Genomic DNA, 18360 nt, shown 5'->3' on the forward strand with positions numbered 1-18360 from the left:
ATTCCCGGTCTCCCCTACTGGTAGAGTACTGATGCATAAAAATTAGGGAGTCCGGGGTTCGAATCCCGGCGAGGGTGTGACAGCAGCAACAATTTTTCCCCATTAATTTGGGGATAATATTTAGATAATAAAAAGATAATTTCAGTTTAATGATTAATACTAAAATATTAACCTAAGGAATTATCAAATTTAAGGCCGTAAATACTTATACATACGTATCCGAAGTTTTATTGTACTCATTACAACCAACAAACTTATTATTCAGAGCTTGAGATCTTTTTTGGCTGTTAATGTTTATTGATTTAAAAAAAAATAACCTTTAACCTATTCGTTTGAGATTACCACCCGTCTATAAAATTGTAAATTTTAATGTTCCCGAGACTTGTATCTTTAGTTACTATTTTTCTATGGTTACTATTCTTACATAACACGTCATTGAACAACTGTCAGTTTGACAACCTTTTGCATTTCCGGCTCTTTCCGGCGAAAACGTCCGTTAACCTAGTAGCTTTATATTATATATTTTAAATATTAATTTTATAATGGCCGTTGGTGATTTAAAAACTGAAGCAGGTATTACCCAATTGAACAGTTATTTAGAAGATAAGAGCTATTTAAGTGGGTAAGGAATACGTTAAAAATGTATATATAGCACATGTTCTTATAATTTTAAATTTAGATACCAGCCCACCCAAGTAGATATACAAACTTTGAACAGCATTGGAAAGGCCCCAGGTGCAAATTTTCCTCATGCACTGAGATGGTACACTCATATTAAGTCCTTCACACAGGCAGAACAAAAAAATTTTCCTTCCGGAACACCAATATCCTTGGGAAGTGCTGCTCCTGCATCACCTTTGAAAACTGCTGCACCAACAACAAAACCACAGTCAGAAAAAGAGGAAGATGATGATGTCGACTTATTTGGATCGGATGAAGAAGATGAAGAGGCTGCAAAGGTCAGGGAAGAACGTTTGAAAGCATATGCTGATAAAAAGTCAAAGAAACCTGCCCTTATTGCTAAATCCAGCATAGTTTTGGACGTAAAACCTTGGGACGACGAAACTGATATGAAAGAAATGGAGAAAAATGTTAGAAGTATTGAAATGGACGGTCTTGTTTGGGGAGCTTCCAAATTGGTACCTGTTGGATATGGAATAAATAAACTACAGATTATGTGTGTTGTTGAAGATGATAAAGTTTCTGTTGACCTTTTAACTGAGAAAATTCAGGAATTTGAAGATTTTGTCCAATCTGTTGATATTGCTGCTTTTAATAAGATTTAAAATGTTTCCAATATGAAATAAATATTTTTAAACGCACTGTCTACCTTTTTATTGTGACTATTATATAAATAATTTCTGCTCGAGGTATCAATAGCATTAATAAAATTGAAGTGAAAGGTCATATAAAGTCCTTGCGTGAATGAAATGTTCCTAATACGGTTCTGTCTATAAAGCGCGCAAAAGCGAATCAATATTGCTGTAGAAAATGTCAAAAGTGCTTTTTATTAGTGTGGAGTTCTAGTGTTTTTCTTTCCATTTTATTTAGTCTTTCAAGGTAAGGTACAAAATATGACTAAAAAATTATGCTTATTTAAAAATCCTACGTACTTGCTTTCGATTGTCTTAATTTTTACGAACTTGACAGCAATCAGTTGTAAAAACGTATAAGTACAATTACATATTAAACAGGAAGTGACTCATACGACAGGACCGTATTCCAAAATTTCATTTGTTTTACATTTCAATTCTAAAAAAGAAAGTTTTGGAGTTGTGTATATGTAGATGAACACGTATAAAAATGGATTAAATCTTTTTTGAATTAGGCACTGTTTTCGAAAGTAATTATTAGGGTTATTATTGTTATCTTCTTAAAAATGAGATTCTTACGATTGAAACACGATTTAGAAATATTGTTTTATGTAAACAAATGAAACTGAAAAAAGAAAAATATTTGGTTTCTGTGTTACCGAATTATTTGCTGTTATTCCTGGAAAAAGGTGAGCTTTTCGCAAAATCTAAAAATGTTTTGAACAATGAATTTAAGAAGTTCTTGGTTAATACGGTTCTGTACGGATAGGTCATGCACACATCGATCCTTAAGGACAGAAGCTATCCCACAAACTAGCTGGCGCCAACTTATGACTCATTCTTAGCCCTCGTTATCAGATTATTACATTTTTAGTTACACGAATAGGTTTTTTTGCGACGTTTGTTAAACTCACCGATCAATTAAATTAATGTTTCAGTATAAAAAAAAGTGATCCTATTCTTAATACTTAATTAAATTATCATAATTCAAAAAAAAGAAAACAAAAACGTTGGTTTCAAAAATGGTATCCGCACAAGTCGTTTTATTATCCGTATACCAGGAGTGTCAAATAAGTTTTCGGTCAAAATTAATGTTATTATATACTAATGATACAATAATATCAAACAAAAAAAGTTATTTGTATTGATTGTTTTTCCAGTAATTCCTATTGGTTTTCGCGCTATTGATTTCAACCTCCGCTTTTTGCGCACGCGTACAAAATCGTTTTGATTGCTGTATGTCACAGAGTTGAACGTGTCTGCGGCAGATTTTGGGCAAAATGTTAAATAGTGAAGTAATGTGGGTTGCGGCTGAACTAATTAGACATTTCTAGTTTAAATAGCCAACTTTAAATCAGTTTCATTAATAATACTGAAAAACAATTTGTTTTGGGTAAGTGGTCACCATTACTAATGTTTTCCTTCAATTATTTAATAGGGTGTTGCGCTGATGTCTGTGCGAAGTAACGTAAAATTTGTAAGTAATAGTCTCATCGAAGTTACTACGCCTTAATACGATTGCCTTTTGTTTAAAAAATGCTTTTGCTTAATCTTTATACTCAATTCCAGTGAAAAAACTTTAAAAAAGTGCGATTTTTCGAGCTCAATATTGATGCGTTGCCCGTTGCGCGATCAATATACCCATTGTTATTATTCCTTAACTTTATTTTTTTAGAATTTCTACATCCTTTTTATTACGAAATTAGAAACGATTTCTCTTAATAATTAATTTTTCAGTAAAAAAGAAATCATTTCTGTGATACGTGCATCATCGTCATTAATGCGAATATACATTTCTTATCTTCGTTTTAGAAAAAATAGAAGCAACCTTGAACTTTACAAAATTTTATCTAATTAATTATTTTAGTTGTTTTTGACAACTCTGTAACAGTTAGTAGAATATACTGAAAATAAATATTTTAAACAATTACTCAGTAAATGAACGAAAACATATTATTTCTCAATTTAGTAAAATGCTTTTTATCAAAAAAAAATTGTAAAAAAATTTCTTTCTGACATAGGTAAGTAACCCAGTTAGTTTATTTAAAATCAATATCTTCAGCGTGTTTTTCTTTAGCGTTAGTCATAAAAACTGTCTGGAAGGCCAGGACGTTCATCTCCTCCTCCTTATCTTTCATATGGTACCTATTTTCTGAACTAAGGGTTGTAAAAGAAAGAAAAATCTGACTGTCATTATTAACAGTATAAAGGCTGGAAGATAGATAGTTTTTAAAATTAATTTATGAAGAAAGAAAAGCAACCTTTTCAAATTGGGAGTTGAATGCATATTCAGGGAAATTTCCAACCATAAAATACTTTTCACTGATACTCTATAACAACTTGATACATTTTGCTATTTTCAGTTGATTTAATAAAGGAGAAATTGANGATAAAACATTGAAATAGTGTATCTCATAGATTGAACAATTATTCTACCTATAGATCAATCATAGAGCATGGGTGTGTTCCGAAATACAACCCAACATACTAGCCAGTGCAGATGACTTCATGAATAATACTAAATACACCAACAAATTAACTGATTGTGAGATGAAAACTGAGGAAACAGGAATGAGCTATAATTGTATTGCACCAATTTATCGTATTAAGAGCCCGGTGCATTAGTACCGTACATGTTTTTTTGGGAGTCCCCTTTTCAACAAAAAAAGTTGAAAACAAAGAACCATAAAATTTCTTGTTATAGTACGATAGAAACAACTGTTTTACAAAATTCTAAATCTTTGTACAAAATACTTAACTTTTAATTATAAGAACGTATCAACAGTCGTAATGTACAGTACACAACGCAAAAGTACACGATTCAGACAGATATTCAAAACAAAGTGAAAAACATTAATTTACATTAAGGTTTTTGTATTATGAAATCAAAATAACTTCGTACTAAAGAAATTTGTACAGATTATTTTATTAAAATCAGAAAAGGTAATTGTTTAAAAATTTCGAGTCACACTGTATATTTCTAACTTTGTCTAGACTGTAGCCCACTCGATTAATTTCAGTGTGTGGCGACGGTATAATACAATTTAAACTTAAAATAAACATTTTTAAATATTGTTTGTGGTTGCTCTTATAGGCAACCCACTGTACTGCAAAGTATTTTTATCGTCAGTGCAGCAGTAGTTGTAATTCCTTTAAGGACTTCGTTTTTAAAAAGATGGTTCAAAATATTTAGTAGTACTTTTTAGATTTGGGGTTGAAAGTGAACCCCGGTAATTTCTAAGTATATTTCTTTTTCACTGAAACCTCACAATAATTTTAATATATGTAATTTTGTACTGTTGGCTCATTTAGGATAAGCGAAATTATTTTATCAGGAACTAAAAAGGACGTTTTTAAATTGGGAGTTCAAAGTGCACCCCGGTAGTTTCTTATTTTAAACTTGAATACATTTGGGGACTTTTAGGATCATTTAAATAGGGAGAAGTTAATTTTAAATTTGAAGAAAAGTACGAAAAAATTAATCCTACCTTTTTAATGTAGTGTCGATGGTTTGGAAAGAACAATTCTACAATAACAGCATTTCTGTGTGCACTTCCATAGTCAACAATCCAAAAATACTTAAAAAGAACTTCGAAGGCGGATAGTTCGAGGAACTAAAACAATAACAACTTTATATTGTAATTAATAAGAAAAAATGCTAAAGTCCTACCTTTCTTTATAATTCCAAAGTGCAATCCAAATTTTCTTATGGCAATTACCCTTTTTACTCACATCACCTGGTTACCCCCGGTGTCCTGGTTATTTCTAATCCAAGTTCACTCTAAGGAAGCCAAGCCAAGTATTTTTCACTCATCAGAATTCACTACCACTAAACTGCACATGCAACTTAGTAAGAACTTGATGATTTTGGAAATTTTCCAAAAGATTAACAAATACATTAAAATATTTCATCCAATCTGGAAAACATCAAAGCCTGTTAATGATTTTTAGTATGAAAGAAACAGTTCTCAAATATACACAAGTAATACATGTCGACTCCCTAATAACTTTCTAATGTATGAACAAAATATACAATTGTTATATTAACAGTAAGCTATGATGAAGTATTATAGTGCTATGTACTATACAAACTAATTGCATTACAATAATTGCTACAAGTTACATAATTGGTCTATTATCTATCTATACATGTTGCTAAAAACTTAAGCTTTTGTACCACAAATGAGTTTCAGTGGAGTGATAAAAAGTAAAATTAATTATAAGTTACAGTGTAATAATTATTTAGTAATTTTAATTTAGTGTTCTATAAATAATCAATTAAATATCTGGAAATTAATACAATTTTAAAAGTTTTCCTACATTATTTTAAGGTAATTATTGCTATAAAATAAATAAATGAGACAGTAAAATGTTTATTTGAAAATATTACAACTTAAATGTAACAATTGCTATCGCAGGATTTCATTTTCTTTGCTAAAATTAATAAATATACATTTATTTACGACGAATGGATATTTCTCTTATTTAATATCTTGACTGCCTCTGTTTTTGCATTGCGGCAACACATTTTGCCATTGTAGAGGATGCTCGACTTATAACATCAGTCATATAAAAGTCTTCCAATGCAGTTTGGCTGACACACAATGGAGCATCAACAAGAGGCACATCTGATTCCTACAAAAATACAAAGCTGTTTTAAAATGTTATTATCTAATAATATAAAAATAATTGGAAATAATATCCAATAGTATGGTAATAACTAAAACACTACGTAATATACCTAATTATTGAATAAATTACTTAATAATATGCTACTAATTGCAAATATTAAGTAATATGTATGCAATATGATAATGAAATTTACTTCAAACTTAGAAAGAGAAAAGCTAATTTATTTTATTTAAAGCAGAAGTAAAAATTGAATAATTAATTTACCTGTGCCAACTGTGCTGCTTCTCCGGAAAAGCTGTTCTGTTCCAAGTTGTTATATCGGGTGAGATGGGGGGCAATTTCTTGCAGCCTATTTCTGACTTCATCCAATGTGTCGTAAGGTAAACGATATCCAACGATCTCTGAAAGGGCTCGTATTATTTTCCAGTCTTCGCGAGCTAAGCCTGGGGGCGACACGGCCATTATTGTCTCTTGAGTACGACCTTCTGTATTCACGTATGTCGCTTGTTTTTCGGTATACGCAGCTCCGGGCAGAACCACGTCAGCCATGGTCGCACCATAATCTCCATGATGACCTGTAAATAAAATTATCGTAAAACTTAACTAGGAAACATTTTACGTTAATATTTACTTGTTAATTTGTCGTTAATTAAGTATAGCTTAACTTAAAATGCATTGCAAATTTTATTTATTTATTTATTTATTTGTATTGCCACAAGAAAACACAATAACTGAAAGGAAGTATACACAGGCACCCTTTGTGGTTTTTTCAATATATTTGTAACCTTTGGAGAAACCACAAAGAAATAAAACATATCACGAGTTAATAAAAAATTACCTTACAGAAAATTACCTTGATAAATGATAAAGGTGTCATCTGGGAATTCTTTTCTGTGAAAGGAGCCTTCATCAGCCCCTAATAGGTACAAAACTTTGACATTCTTCATTTCAGGCTTAAGACATTCAATACCTGGCTTGTAACCGATATCTAAAGCAGCTACCTGACTAGCTGTTTTATGCAAAACGTTAAACACTTTCCAATCGGTAACGTTCTTCTTTTTGTTGGCAATTGTTTGCAAGACGGTGATAATACCAGCTGCATCTCTTCTATTAAGTGTATCTGAACCCACGATAATTAGAGGTTTCATGGCACACATTAAAGTTTTATGAAACTGATGTGAGGCATCTAGAATGCATCTTAAGACACTTGGATCGTCTCCTAAGTACTCGTAAGTGTAGTTTAAGTCCAAACAAGGACCCAATACTGCAATCTGTAGATGAAAATGAGGATAGTTGAAATGGTACAGGACAGAAGAGTTATTCAGTCTACCTGAGCATCATTGTGTACGAATGCCTTCCTTATTCTGGTATTAATTAAGGGAGCTTCTAATCGAGGATTTGTTCCTACTAATAATATCACATCTGCTTCCTCAACCTTTGCTATTCCGTTGTTAAATAAATAATTTGTTCTTAAATCAGTTCCAGAACCCGTTAAGGGGAACGACTTTTCTGTAAAGAGTAACTCTGATCCCAACACGTTAACAAGATCCTTGAGAAGAACCATCGATTCTGCATCAGCCAAACTGCCAGCTATTCCACAGACTTTCGGTCCTAGAAAAACAAATTAATTAATTAAAACAATTACAATTATTGATAAATGCTTATTTTACCTGCATTTCCTAATTTGTCAGCCACTGCTAGGAGGGCAGCTTCCCAATCTACCATCTTTAATTCACCACTACAATCTCTAAGCATTGGTGATACTAATCGTTGGCATTTTAAGCCGTCGTAAGAAAATCTTGCCTTATCTGATAACCTAAATGACAAAGTTATTATGAATATAAAATGTTATTGTATTTAATTTATTATTAAACAAGAAGCGAATTTTTAAAAAATGAAAAATCCAACTTACCATTCTTCATTAACTTCTTCATTAGTTCGTGGCAATATTCGCATTACGTCACCAGTTCTGGCACAGACAACTATATTTGAACCTACAGCATCTGATACATCAATTGAATTTATTCTACGAGTCTCCCAGGGTCTTGCCGTGAATGCATAAGGCTTACTAGTTAATGCACCTACAGGGCAGAGGTCTATTACATTGCCAGAAACTTCTGACAAAAAAAATTTGTCTACATAAGTTCCTATTTGCATTTCGTTGCCTCTGCCAGTTGTACCTAACATAAAAAATAAAACATAGTTAATTAATAAATTGTACATGATTGACTTCTTACCTAAATCATCAATGCCTGCAACTTCAGAAGCAAATCGAATGCATCTGGTGCAATGAATACAACGAGTCATTACAGTTTTAATTAAAGGACCCAAATTTTTATCTTCTACTGCTCTTTTACCAGAAAATTCAATATCGGTGAAACGAGACTTGTCAGATCCAAAAACCATTGATTGATCTTGCAAATCACATTCTCCACCTTGATCACATATGGGACAATCTAAGGGATGGTTTACTAACAAAAACTCCATCACACCCTCTCTGGCTTTCCTTGTCATGTCTGAATTTGTTTTTATTCGCCATCCTAAAAAATTTATATGTTTACAAAAACTGTACTGTTTTAAATCATTAGTATCTTAAAATACCTTTCATAACAGGCATAGCACAAGATGCAACGGGTTTTGGAGACTTTTCTACTTCTACTAAACACATCCTACAATTTCCAGCCACTGCAAGTCGTTCATGGTAGCAAAACCGAGGAATTTCGATGCCTATCAAGGCCGCAGCTTGCAGAATTGTTGTTCCTGGTTCAACATACACTGGTTTGTCATCGATAAATACTTCTATTTTCTCTGGTTTGGGTACTGTAGTACTCGTTCCTCTTAACAAAGCTAATTGCTTTTGTCCCCACTGGTACCTACCAAGGGTTCTTCCTACCGTTGTTCTGAGCATTCTGCAAATTATTTGTTTATTACATAATGGTTTCTAACCTAAATGTCAAAATGTTACAAATACATATACTAAACGGATTTCTTCCTAAAAATTACGCTTAAAAACTGCTATACAATTTATAAAACTAAGTACTACTGTAAAAAGGAACCAGTACCTCTGTATAATTAATAAAAATGTCAAATTGACAAAAAAATAATTGCCATTATTGAAAATATAGTAAATACAAAAATAAAATTAACAATTCCAGCTGATCTTAAGATATGTCNAACGCTATTAAAGGAATTATCAAATTTAAGGCCGTAAATACTTATACATACGTATCCGAAGTTTTATTGTACTCATTACAACCAACAAACTTATTATTCAGAGCTTGAGATCTTTTTTGGCTGTTAATGTTTATTGATTTAAAAAAAAATAACCTTTAACCTATTCGTTTGAGATTACCACCCGTCTATAAAATTGTAAATTTTAATGTTCCCGAGACTTGTATCTTTAGTTACTATTTTTCTATGGTTACTATTCTTACATAACACGTCATTGAACAACTGTCAGTTTGACAACCTTTTGCATTTCCGGCTCTTTCCGGCGAAAACGTCCGTTAACCTAGTAGCTTTATATTATATATTTTAAATATTAATTTTATAATGGCCGTTGGTGATTTAAAAACTGAAGCAGGTATTACCCAATTGAACAGTTATTTAGAAGATAAGAGCTATTTAAGTGGGTAAGGAATACGTTAAAAATGTATATATAGCACATGTTCTTATAATTTTAAATTTAGATACCAGCCCACCCAAGTAGATATACAAACTTTGAACAGCATTGGAAAGGCCCCAGGTGCAAATTTTCCTCATGCACTGAGATGGTACACTCATATTAAGTCCTTCACACAGGCAGAACAAAAAAATTTTCCTTCCGGAACACCAATATCCTTGGGAAGTGCTGCTCCTGCATCACCTTTGAAAACTGCTGCACCAACAACAAAACCACAGTCAGAAAAAGAGGAAGATGATGATGTCGACTTATTTGGATCGGATGAAGAAGATGAAGAGGCTGCAAAGGTCAGGGAAGAACGTTTGAAAGCATATGCTGATAAAAAGTCAAAGAAACCTGCCCTTATTGCTAAATCCAGCATAGTTTTGGACGTAAAACCTTGGGACGACGAAACTGATATGAAAGAAATGGAGAAAAATGTTAGAAGTATTGAAATGGACGGTCTTGTTTGGGGAGCTTCCAAATTGGTACCTGTTGGATATGGAATAAATAAACTACAGATTATGTGTGTTGTTGAAGATGATAAAGTTTCTGTTGACCTTTTAACTGAGAAAATTCAGGAATTTGAAGATTTTGTCCAATCTGTTGATATTGCTGCTTTTAATAAGATTTAAAATGTTTCCAATATGAAATAAATATTTTTAAACGCACTGTCTACCTTTTTATTGTGACTATTATATAAATAATTTCTGCTCGAGGTATCAATAGCATTAATAAAATTGAAGTGAAAGGTCATATAAAGTCCTTGCGTGAATGAAATGTTCCTAATACGGTTCTGTCTATAAAGCGCGCAAAAGCGAATCAATATTGCTGTAGAAAATGTCAAAAGTGCTTTTTATTAGTGTGGAGTTCTAGTGTTTTTCTTTCCATTTTATTTAGTCTTTCAAGGTAAGGTACAAAATATGACTAAAAAATTATGCTTATTTAAAAATCCTACGTACTTGCTTTCGATTGTCTTAATTTTTACGAACTTGACAGCAATCAGTTGTAAAAACGTATAAGTACAATTACATATTAAACAGGAAGTGACTCATACGACAGGACCGTATTCCAAAATTTCATTTTACATTTCAATTCTAAAAAAGAAAGTTTTGGAGTTGTGTATATGTAGATGAACACGTATAAAAATGGATTAAATCTTTTTTGAATTAGGCACTGTTTTCGAAAGTAATTATTAGGGTTATTATTGTTATCTTCTTAAAAATGAGATTCTTACGATTGAAACACGATTTAGAAATATTGTTTTATGTAAACAAATGAAACTGAAAAAAGAAAAATATTTGGTTTCTGTGTTACCGAATTATTTGCTGTTATTCCTGGAAAAAGGTGAGCTTTTCGCAAAATCTAAAAATGTTTTGAACAATGAATTTAAGAAGTTCTTGGTTAATACGGTTCTGTACGGATAGGTCATGCACACATCGATCCTTAAGGACAGAAGCTATCCCACAAACTAGCTGGCGCCAACTTATGACTCATTCTTAGCCCTCGTTATCAGATTATTACATTTTTAGTTACACGAATAGGTTTTTTTGCGACGTTTGTTAAACTCACCGATCAATTAAATTAATGTTTCAGTATAAAAAAAAGTGATCCTATTCTTAATACTTAATTAAATTATCATAATTCAAAAAAAAGAAAACAAAAACGTTGGTTTCAAAAATGGTATCCGCACAAGTCGTTTTATTATCCGTATACCAGGAGTGTCAAATAAGTTTTCGGTCAAAATTAATGTTATTATATACTAATGATACAATAATATCAAACAAAAAAAGTTATTTGTATTGATTGTTTTTCCAGTAATTCCTATTGGTTTTCGCGCTATTGATTTCAACCTCCGCTTTTTGCGCACGCGTACAAAATCGTTTTGATTGCTGTATGTCACAGAGTTGAACGTGTCTGCGGCAGATTTTGGGCAAAATGTTAAATAGTGAAGTAATGTGGGTTGCGGCTGAACTAATTAGACATTTCTAGTTTAAATAGCCAACTTTAAATCAGTTTCATTAATAATAGTGAAAAACAATTTGTTTTGGGTAAGTGGTCACCATTACTAATGTTTTCCTTCAATTATTTAATAGGGTGTTGCGCTGATGTCTGTGCGAAGTAACGTAAAATTTGTAAGTAATAGTCTCATCGAAGTTACTACGCCTTAATACGATTGCCTTTTGTTTAAAAAATGCTTTTGCTTAATCTTTATACTCAATTCCAGTGAAAAAACTTTAAAAAAGTGCGATTTTTCGAGCTCAATATTGATGCGTTGCCCGTTGCGCGATCAATATACCCATTGTTATTATTCCTTAACTTTATTTTTTTAGAATTTCTACATCCTTTTTATTACGAAATTAGAAACGATTTCTCTTAATAATTAATTTTTCAGTAAAAAAGAAATCATTTCTGTGATACGTGCATCATCGTCATTAATGCGAATATACATTTCTTATCTTCGTTTTAGAAAAAATAGAAGCAACCTTGAACTTTACAAAATTTTATCTAATTAATTATTTTAGTTGTTTTTGACAACTCTGTAACAGTTAGTAGAATATACTGAAAATAAATATTTTAAACAATTACTCAGTAAATGAACGAAAACATATTATTTCTCAATTTAGTAAAATGCTTTTTATCAAAAAAAAATTGTAAAAAAATTTCTTTCTGACATAGGTAAGTAACCCAGTTAGTTTATTTAAAATCAATATCTTCAGCGTGTTTTTCTTTAGCGTTAGTCATAAAAACTGTCTGGAAGGCCAGGACGTTCATCTCCTCCTCCTTATCTTTCATATGGTACCTATTTTCTGAACTAAGGGTTGTAAAAGAAAGAAAAATCTGACTGTCATTATTAACAGTATAAAGGCTGGAAGATAGATAGTTTTTAAAATTAATTTTTATTTATTGCAATTTTTAACAAACAAAAGGTATTTTCCCGTAATATTGAATTATGTTGGAGTTAAAAGTACACCCTGTACAACTAGCAACAAATAGTATTAAATTTTCAAGTAATAAACAAAAATATGCAAGTTGTTTTTCCAAATGATGAATCCAAATTTTGGTTAAAATTTTCAGCTAAAAAAAGGTTAAAAGTTAAAGTATTTGCTGTTAGTGTTACATGCTTTTCTACTTTTAAAAAACTACACTTATAAATGCGTTATAATAATAATAATAAAAATCAACGTAATTATTGACGTTTTTGGAAAAAGGCCATATTTACAATACAAAAATAAATCAACTATGACATTTTTATAATGTATTAAATCAAAAATGTACCTAGTCGTTTTAGTTGGTACAGAATGTTAGAGTATGGGTATTTTTTGTGAAAGGATACGTTTTTCCTGTATCAGGAATATTTCTGAAAATACGACACTTAAAATTTCGAAAAGAGAAATATATTTTTGAGTTACTTATTATTTGCCCTTTTAAACGGTACTACATACAATATTTTTTAGAGGCACTTATATAAATAAAACACTAACATCAACCCTAAATTCGTTCCATATTGGAAACCTAAAACGTTCTTTGACATTTGAGGTTTTATATAAAAGTTGTGGGTTTTAGGGTTTATTTACAATTAGATTAGTTACACAAAATTGGATGTGATTTTCTTATATTCTTTACTAATAAAATATGTATAGGTAAGAGTCACATTTCTGCGTTTAATAAATAATGTTAATAAAAAAAAACGGCTGTATCAGACAGGCATGTATGTGATCACCTGAGAAAGCTTTAGAGAAAATTTGAGGTTTTATCTTTACATTTTTAAAGAGTTTATCGATAAATGTATTTCTCTAATTTTCAATTTAAAAATTCAACGTAAACTGTAGTTATTCCTTCTAGTAGATTTTTTCAGTTTTAGTTATAGACATTGCAAGTTTTTCAGTTTTCAAAATAAATTAGACTCTTCGTGATTGTAGCTGAGCAAATTTCGAAGTTTACCAAACGTAATTCTAAGCATCGAATCAATCAATCGATTTTGTGCTCATTTTATATTTAATTAACGTGTTACTAACAAGCCGAGCCTGATTAGCTCTTTCGAAGCCCACGTTCGATTATCTCAATGTGGCAGTTTTTTTTTTATGAAACAAACCCAAACTTACAATTAACGCTGCTTCACGCAAAAGTATGCTTTTATCTTTTTCTCTAGTTAAATTCTATTTATTGAAACTTTAATTATTTTATTAATGTGAAAACTGAATTTAAACGCTAGGTATATATCTAATATTGTCCAAACCGAATCTCCACATTGTGGAAAAAGTCCCCCCCTTAGAATTGTTTTTGAATCTGCGTTTAAGATATGGGGTTTTTAGGGGACGCCAAAAAAATGTGGATATAGTAGATTAGAATTGAGGAGGTGTTAGAAAGAGTAAGATAACAGAGGGCCTGTGCAAGTCAAAAGGGGAGATAAGTTGCTAGGACACCTTCTCAAACGTGATGGTCAAGTTAGAGACATATTATAAGCAGAAACAGGTGTTAAAGGGAGCAGAGAAATATTTAGGTTAAATTGCTATTAGCAAATAGTAAGTTCAAGACAATTTTCGGGTTGAAAACCCTATAACGATGATCTATTAGAACAGAAAATACTTTTTAAAAATAATAATATTCTGTTTTAAAACAATAAAGGCCTTAAAGTCTGCAAAAAGATAGGCCAAAATTCAATATCATATGAAATACTTTAAGAAAGTAGAGGTTAATATTCAATATTAATGTAAAAAATCAGTTAAATTTTATTCACTACAAATTAATGAGTGACACCCCCGCCGGGAATCGAACCCGGGACCTTGTCCTTTACGCACCAATACGGCAACAACTTTTCCTCATTAATTTTAGGTAATTTGTAGTGGATAAAAACTAAATGAATTTCACCATTAGAAGTTTCTTAAACTATTTTATATGATATTAATTCGACGAATCGGTGACCTAATAAGTACGTTTCGTCGCTATTATTGTTATCACCTCTTGTAGCTCGGTGATCAGAGCATTAGTATGTTGAGCCAACAAAGGTCCCGGGTTCGATTCCCGGCGAGGATGTCTCAGCGGCAACAATTTTTCCGTATTAATTTGAGGTAATTTGTAGTGGTTAAAAATTAAATGAAATTTTATAGATATTAATATTAAAATTCAATTTTAATCAACTTCCTTTTGGTAAAAACCGAGTCGATATAACCGGTTAACAGTCTCGTATATAGTGGAACTCATTTCGAAAATTAATGGTGTGTAAACTTCTTGAAAGCGCTTAATAGTTATACAGGAACCAGTTCATAAGGTTATAAAATACAGTAATCAAACAATAACATTAAGCAGTTGTAAAATCGGTTTTGAATGAATTATATTGCTCGATAGCAATTCCAATATTTTCAATGGGTTAAACTTTTTTATTTTCGGATGTCATTCACAATGCGTTAAAAGTGAAGAAAACTTCGATTAGTAATATTGCTTTTTGTTTTTTTTTTACAGATTCATGAAACTTCAACAAGTTCAGTGAAGATTTAATAGCAATGTCTTCGGTCAAGGTCGCGGTACGCGTCAGACCCTTCAACAGTAGAGAAATTTTACGAGAATGTAAATGCATTATCGAAATGGGGGGTAACACCACCAGTAAGTCGAAACATTTATTCGCCCCTCGTTTCATTTTTTATCTTGCAAATATTTTTTTTCAGCAATCTACAATCCTAAAGCTCCACCAGGTACCAAGGAAGCACTGAAAAGTTTTAATTTCGACTATTCGTACTGGTCTCATAATGTAAGTAAAAAGGAATCCCCTATTTGTAGAAAAGGGTGCTTGAGGTAGCTTTATTGAGGGTTTTGTTAAGGAATACAGGATGTATCAAGGTCAAGATTTTCTAATTTTTGAGAAGCTTTTTACGTACACAAGAAACTTGCTTTCGGTTTTACACATTTAGCAACAGACCAAGAGTACTATCGATCGATGAAAGGTTAAAATTCAATGTGTCAGACCAAGATCAGGATCAGGTTCGAAACGTCGTGGTCTTGGTAATGACATTAGGGATATAACTTTAACTTTTTGCTTTATTATGCGTCGTTTCGAAGGCCACAGAAGGGCAGGTAAACATATTTTTTGTATTAGTTTCTGCTAATTTAATTTATTTTCTGAAGTTGGAAGTGGTTTAGGAGAGCAAAAAGATAAACAAAAAAATAATTGTCTTTTGGGGATGAATCAATGTCTGGCATATCAACCTACATGTACAAAAAATATGGGACCTATGATTTTTTTCAGCTGGAATTTTATTGTTTTTCTCGCTTCTATTTTAATAGTTTGATTATAAATGTTATTTTNCTGCTAATTTAATTTATTTTCTGAAGTTGGAAGTGGTTTAGGAGAGCAAAAAGATAAACAAAAAAATAATTGTCTTTTGGGGATGAATCAATGTCAGGGATATCAACCTACAACTACAAAAAATATGGGACCTATGATTTTTTTCAGCTGGAATTTTATTGTTTTTCTCGCTTCTATTTTAATAGTTTGATTATAAATGTTATTTTGGATTATTGTTAAAAAATTTTTTTGTTGGTTTATCTAATGCTTTTTCATGTACACATTTTTGTTTCTATGTATTATTATTTTGTAATTAAAAAAGAACATTATTTTGTGGCATGTAATACAGACCGTTATTTTTTTAATTTAATTGTAAAAATAAAATAAAACAAATATTTCACTAATGTTTTTCTTAATTTCATTATTCAGAAAAACATTTGTGAAAGGCAAGAGTTTTATTTTAACAATTGCTCTTTTTAATCCTTTTGTTTCTTGCGAAAAACTAATACAAATCCTGAGTAATTAAATTACTTGTGGAGGTGCATAATACGAAGGAACGTTCATTAATTAAAGGGATGGTTTTCATTTGAAAACAACACAAAAGAAATAACTGACGTAAACGGGAGTGTGAATATCGTACTGTGAAAGAATAGGGAAGATATTATTAGAGTTAGAAATAATTAAAATTTCATTCCAAATGTTTGATTTTTCGCAATTCTTTTTTTAAAAGAAAAATGACAACTTACACTTCAAAAGAAATAATAATTACAACGTTCATGTACAAGGTCTGTTCGAAAAGTAACGCGAATTTTGTGTTATTTAAAAATTTTGAAATTCAAAATACGCGATACTTTTCGAACAGACCTTGTACACCGGGGGCGAGTTGAGAACGTAGAGATATTCTATTACATGTAATAACGAAAGGGGGTGAAACGAGACTTGTCAGATCCAAAAACCATTGATTGATCTTGCAAATCACATTTTGAAAAAGGCACTTTCACGCTTTCTTTATGACCATAAAAACAGTCACTTTTTGGAGCCAATGAGAACAGACACAATTTAATTGTATCTGGAGTTCTTCTAACGTCCCTGTAAAATCAAATATTATGAAAAAGTATTCAAATATAATAAATTTAGCCTCCCTACTAAGTAGAGTGCATAAAGAAGTTTTTAAAGTAACGCCGAACACTTTTCTCATTTAATATCATATATACACTACATATATATAATATAGCATGTATGCTCACCTTAATTAACTGCAAGAGCCTCCAAGATGAAAAGTTAACAGCTAAAACACCATACGATACGACTTATCTTTTAAGTAAGCAAAGGATGGATATCAGTTCCAATCTCTCAATTGCTGGCTAATCTGTAGAAACGGACAAAAACAATTATTAACTACTTTTAATTAATAATATTTCAAAGGTGGCTGATAAAATAATAGATATACAATCTACTATTCATAATACGCTAAATAGACATCTGTTACGCAGAAAATTAAAATATTTAATCATTTTCACTTTGCTTCCTTTCTCTCAAATTAAAGTCAAAATATGTGCGGGAAATAGATAAAAGAATTATACACTCCTACTAAATAAAGGAAACACGAAATAAAACAAAACCGCGTAATGAAAAACCAGTCAAAAATTAATATAATATATGAATCGATCAAACTAACCTTTCAGGCGTAAAAAACAATAAAACCAATTCTACGACAAAATTAGCTCGGCAAGTTGAATTTAAGAGACGGGAAAACACGTCCTACCGCCTCCAAGCGCTACGAACTTATAATACACTGTAATACACCGAACGTGTCTCAAGCTTGTCGCAAAATTGCGAAAGCTACTGCACGAAGCACTGATGACGTAACAAAATACTACTCAGAAGCATCATATTCGATTTCTGCGACGGTTCGCGGCAAATGTTTCGTAATTTAACCAATCGCGTGGCTAGTTTCCTCCTCGTTTTATAAAATTCAAAATCATTTCAAAATTATGTAGGTTTTGCCTCGTGCAAGTTCCATCGCCTGATCACAACTCTAATCTTAAAAAAATACGAGAGCGATAATGACGATGGAAGGTTAAAAAAGAGAGCATTAGAAAAGAAGAAAGAGAAGATAATCTAATGAGTTGTTTCTTTTTCTGGTTTGAATTATGTTTCAGAANGTAATATACAAGTCTATTAAATGCAATTTAAAGCTTTTGAGGGGTTTTAAGCTTTGTTCAAAAGACTTTCAGAGTTTGTTCTGAAAAGTTTTCACAAAAGTAGGTGATATTTTTAGATAGACGTTGTTGAAAAAATACGTATCATTGAACCTTTTGCTTTACCTGTATTACGAACAATGTTAAAAAAAGCAATTAATTCAGTGGCAACTAGTATCTTCAAAAATCAAAATCGAATATCTCTAATCGAATAGAAACAATAACTAACGTACACGTACAAAGAGCATGCAGGTGCAGTAGACTGGGTGA

General features: G+C 31.4%; 4 protein-coding genes and 1 long non-coding RNA gene across 21 annotated transcripts in view; 3 read left to right on the forward strand and 2 right to left on the reverse strand.

Moving 5' to 3' along the window:
* The first annotated feature begins 455 nt into the window (after positions 1–455).
* LOC112903954 (elongation factor 1-beta'-like) lies at positions 456–1322 on the forward strand. The gene is made up of 2 exons (XM_025977830.1): positions 456–622; positions 680–1322. The coding sequence occupies exons 1-2, from the start codon at positions 543–545 to the stop codon at positions 1284–1286; spliced, it is 687 nt and encodes a 228-aa protein (XP_025833615.1). The 5' UTR covers positions 456–542; the 3' UTR covers positions 1287–1322.
* A 1123-nt stretch (positions 1323–2445) lies between these two features.
* The window catches only part of LOC108741987 (kinesin-like protein unc-104), a 35216-nt gene continuing 19301 nt past the window's right edge, over positions 2446–18360 (forward strand). For 7 of the 14 annotated variants that reach the window (XM_025977831.1, XM_025977841.1, XM_025977839.1 and 4 more), the window contains exons 1-3: positions 10404–10515; positions 15070–15210; positions 15273–15355. In XM_025977831.1, the coding sequence (XP_025833616.1) occupies positions 15111–15210; positions 15273–15355 (183 nt within the window). In that variant the 5' untranslated portion in view covers positions 10404–10515; positions 15070–15110. Of the gene's footprint in view, positions 2707–10403; positions 10516–11396; positions 11658–11691; positions 11742–15069; positions 15211–15272; positions 15356–18360 lie in introns of those variants that run through there. The other 7 variants (XM_025977837.1, XM_025977838.1, XM_025977840.1 and 4 more) reach the window with 4 other exon arrangements.
* LOC108741989 (NADH-ubiquinone oxidoreductase 75 kDa subunit, mitochondrial) lies at positions 5671–9267 on the reverse strand. Of its 4 annotated transcripts, none has more exons than XM_018476986.1 (9): positions 8911–8933; positions 8547–8854; positions 8183–8485; positions 7858–8125; positions 7616–7761; positions 7276–7556; positions 6799–7216; positions 6210–6520; positions 5671–5948 (listed from the first exon to the last, which is right to left on the reverse strand). In XM_018476986.1, exons 1-9 carry the CDS (start codon positions 8916–8918, stop codon positions 5799–5801), a joined length of 2193 nt encoding a protein of 730 aa, XP_018332488.1. In that variant the 5' UTR covers positions 8919–8933; the 3' UTR covers positions 5671–5798. The 4 variants fall into 4 exon arrangements, with proteins under 4 accessions (XP_018332488.1, XP_025833631.1, XP_025833630.1 ...); XM_025977846.1 differs by lacking the exon at positions 8911–8933 and adding an exon at positions 9171–9267 and having other exon boundaries at positions 5799–5948; XM_025977845.1 differs by lacking the exon at positions 8911–8933 and adding an exon at positions 9008–9115 and having other exon boundaries at positions 5799–5948.
* LOC108741988 (elongation factor 1-beta') lies at positions 9411–10277 on the forward strand. The gene is made up of 2 exons (XM_018476985.2): positions 9411–9577; positions 9635–10277. Exons 1-2 carry the CDS (start codon positions 9498–9500, stop codon positions 10239–10241), a joined length of 687 nt encoding a protein of 228 aa, XP_018332487.1. The 5' UTR covers positions 9411–9497; the 3' UTR covers positions 10242–10277.
* On the reverse strand, positions 16880–18008 carry LOC112905429. Its single transcript, XR_003231780.1, has 3 exons — positions 17568–18008; positions 17137–17258; positions 16880–16978 (listed from the first exon to the last, which is right to left on the reverse strand). It is a non-coding gene; the product is annotated as an uncharacterized LOC112905429 (long non-coding RNA).

The sequence above is a fragment of the Agrilus planipennis genome, unplaced genomic scaffold (genome assembly GCF_000699045.2).
Source record: "Agrilus planipennis isolate EAB-ADULT unplaced genomic scaffold, Apla_2.0 scaffold327, whole genome shotgun sequence".
NCBI lineage: Eukaryota > Metazoa > Arthropoda > Insecta > Coleoptera > Buprestidae > Agrilus > Agrilus planipennis.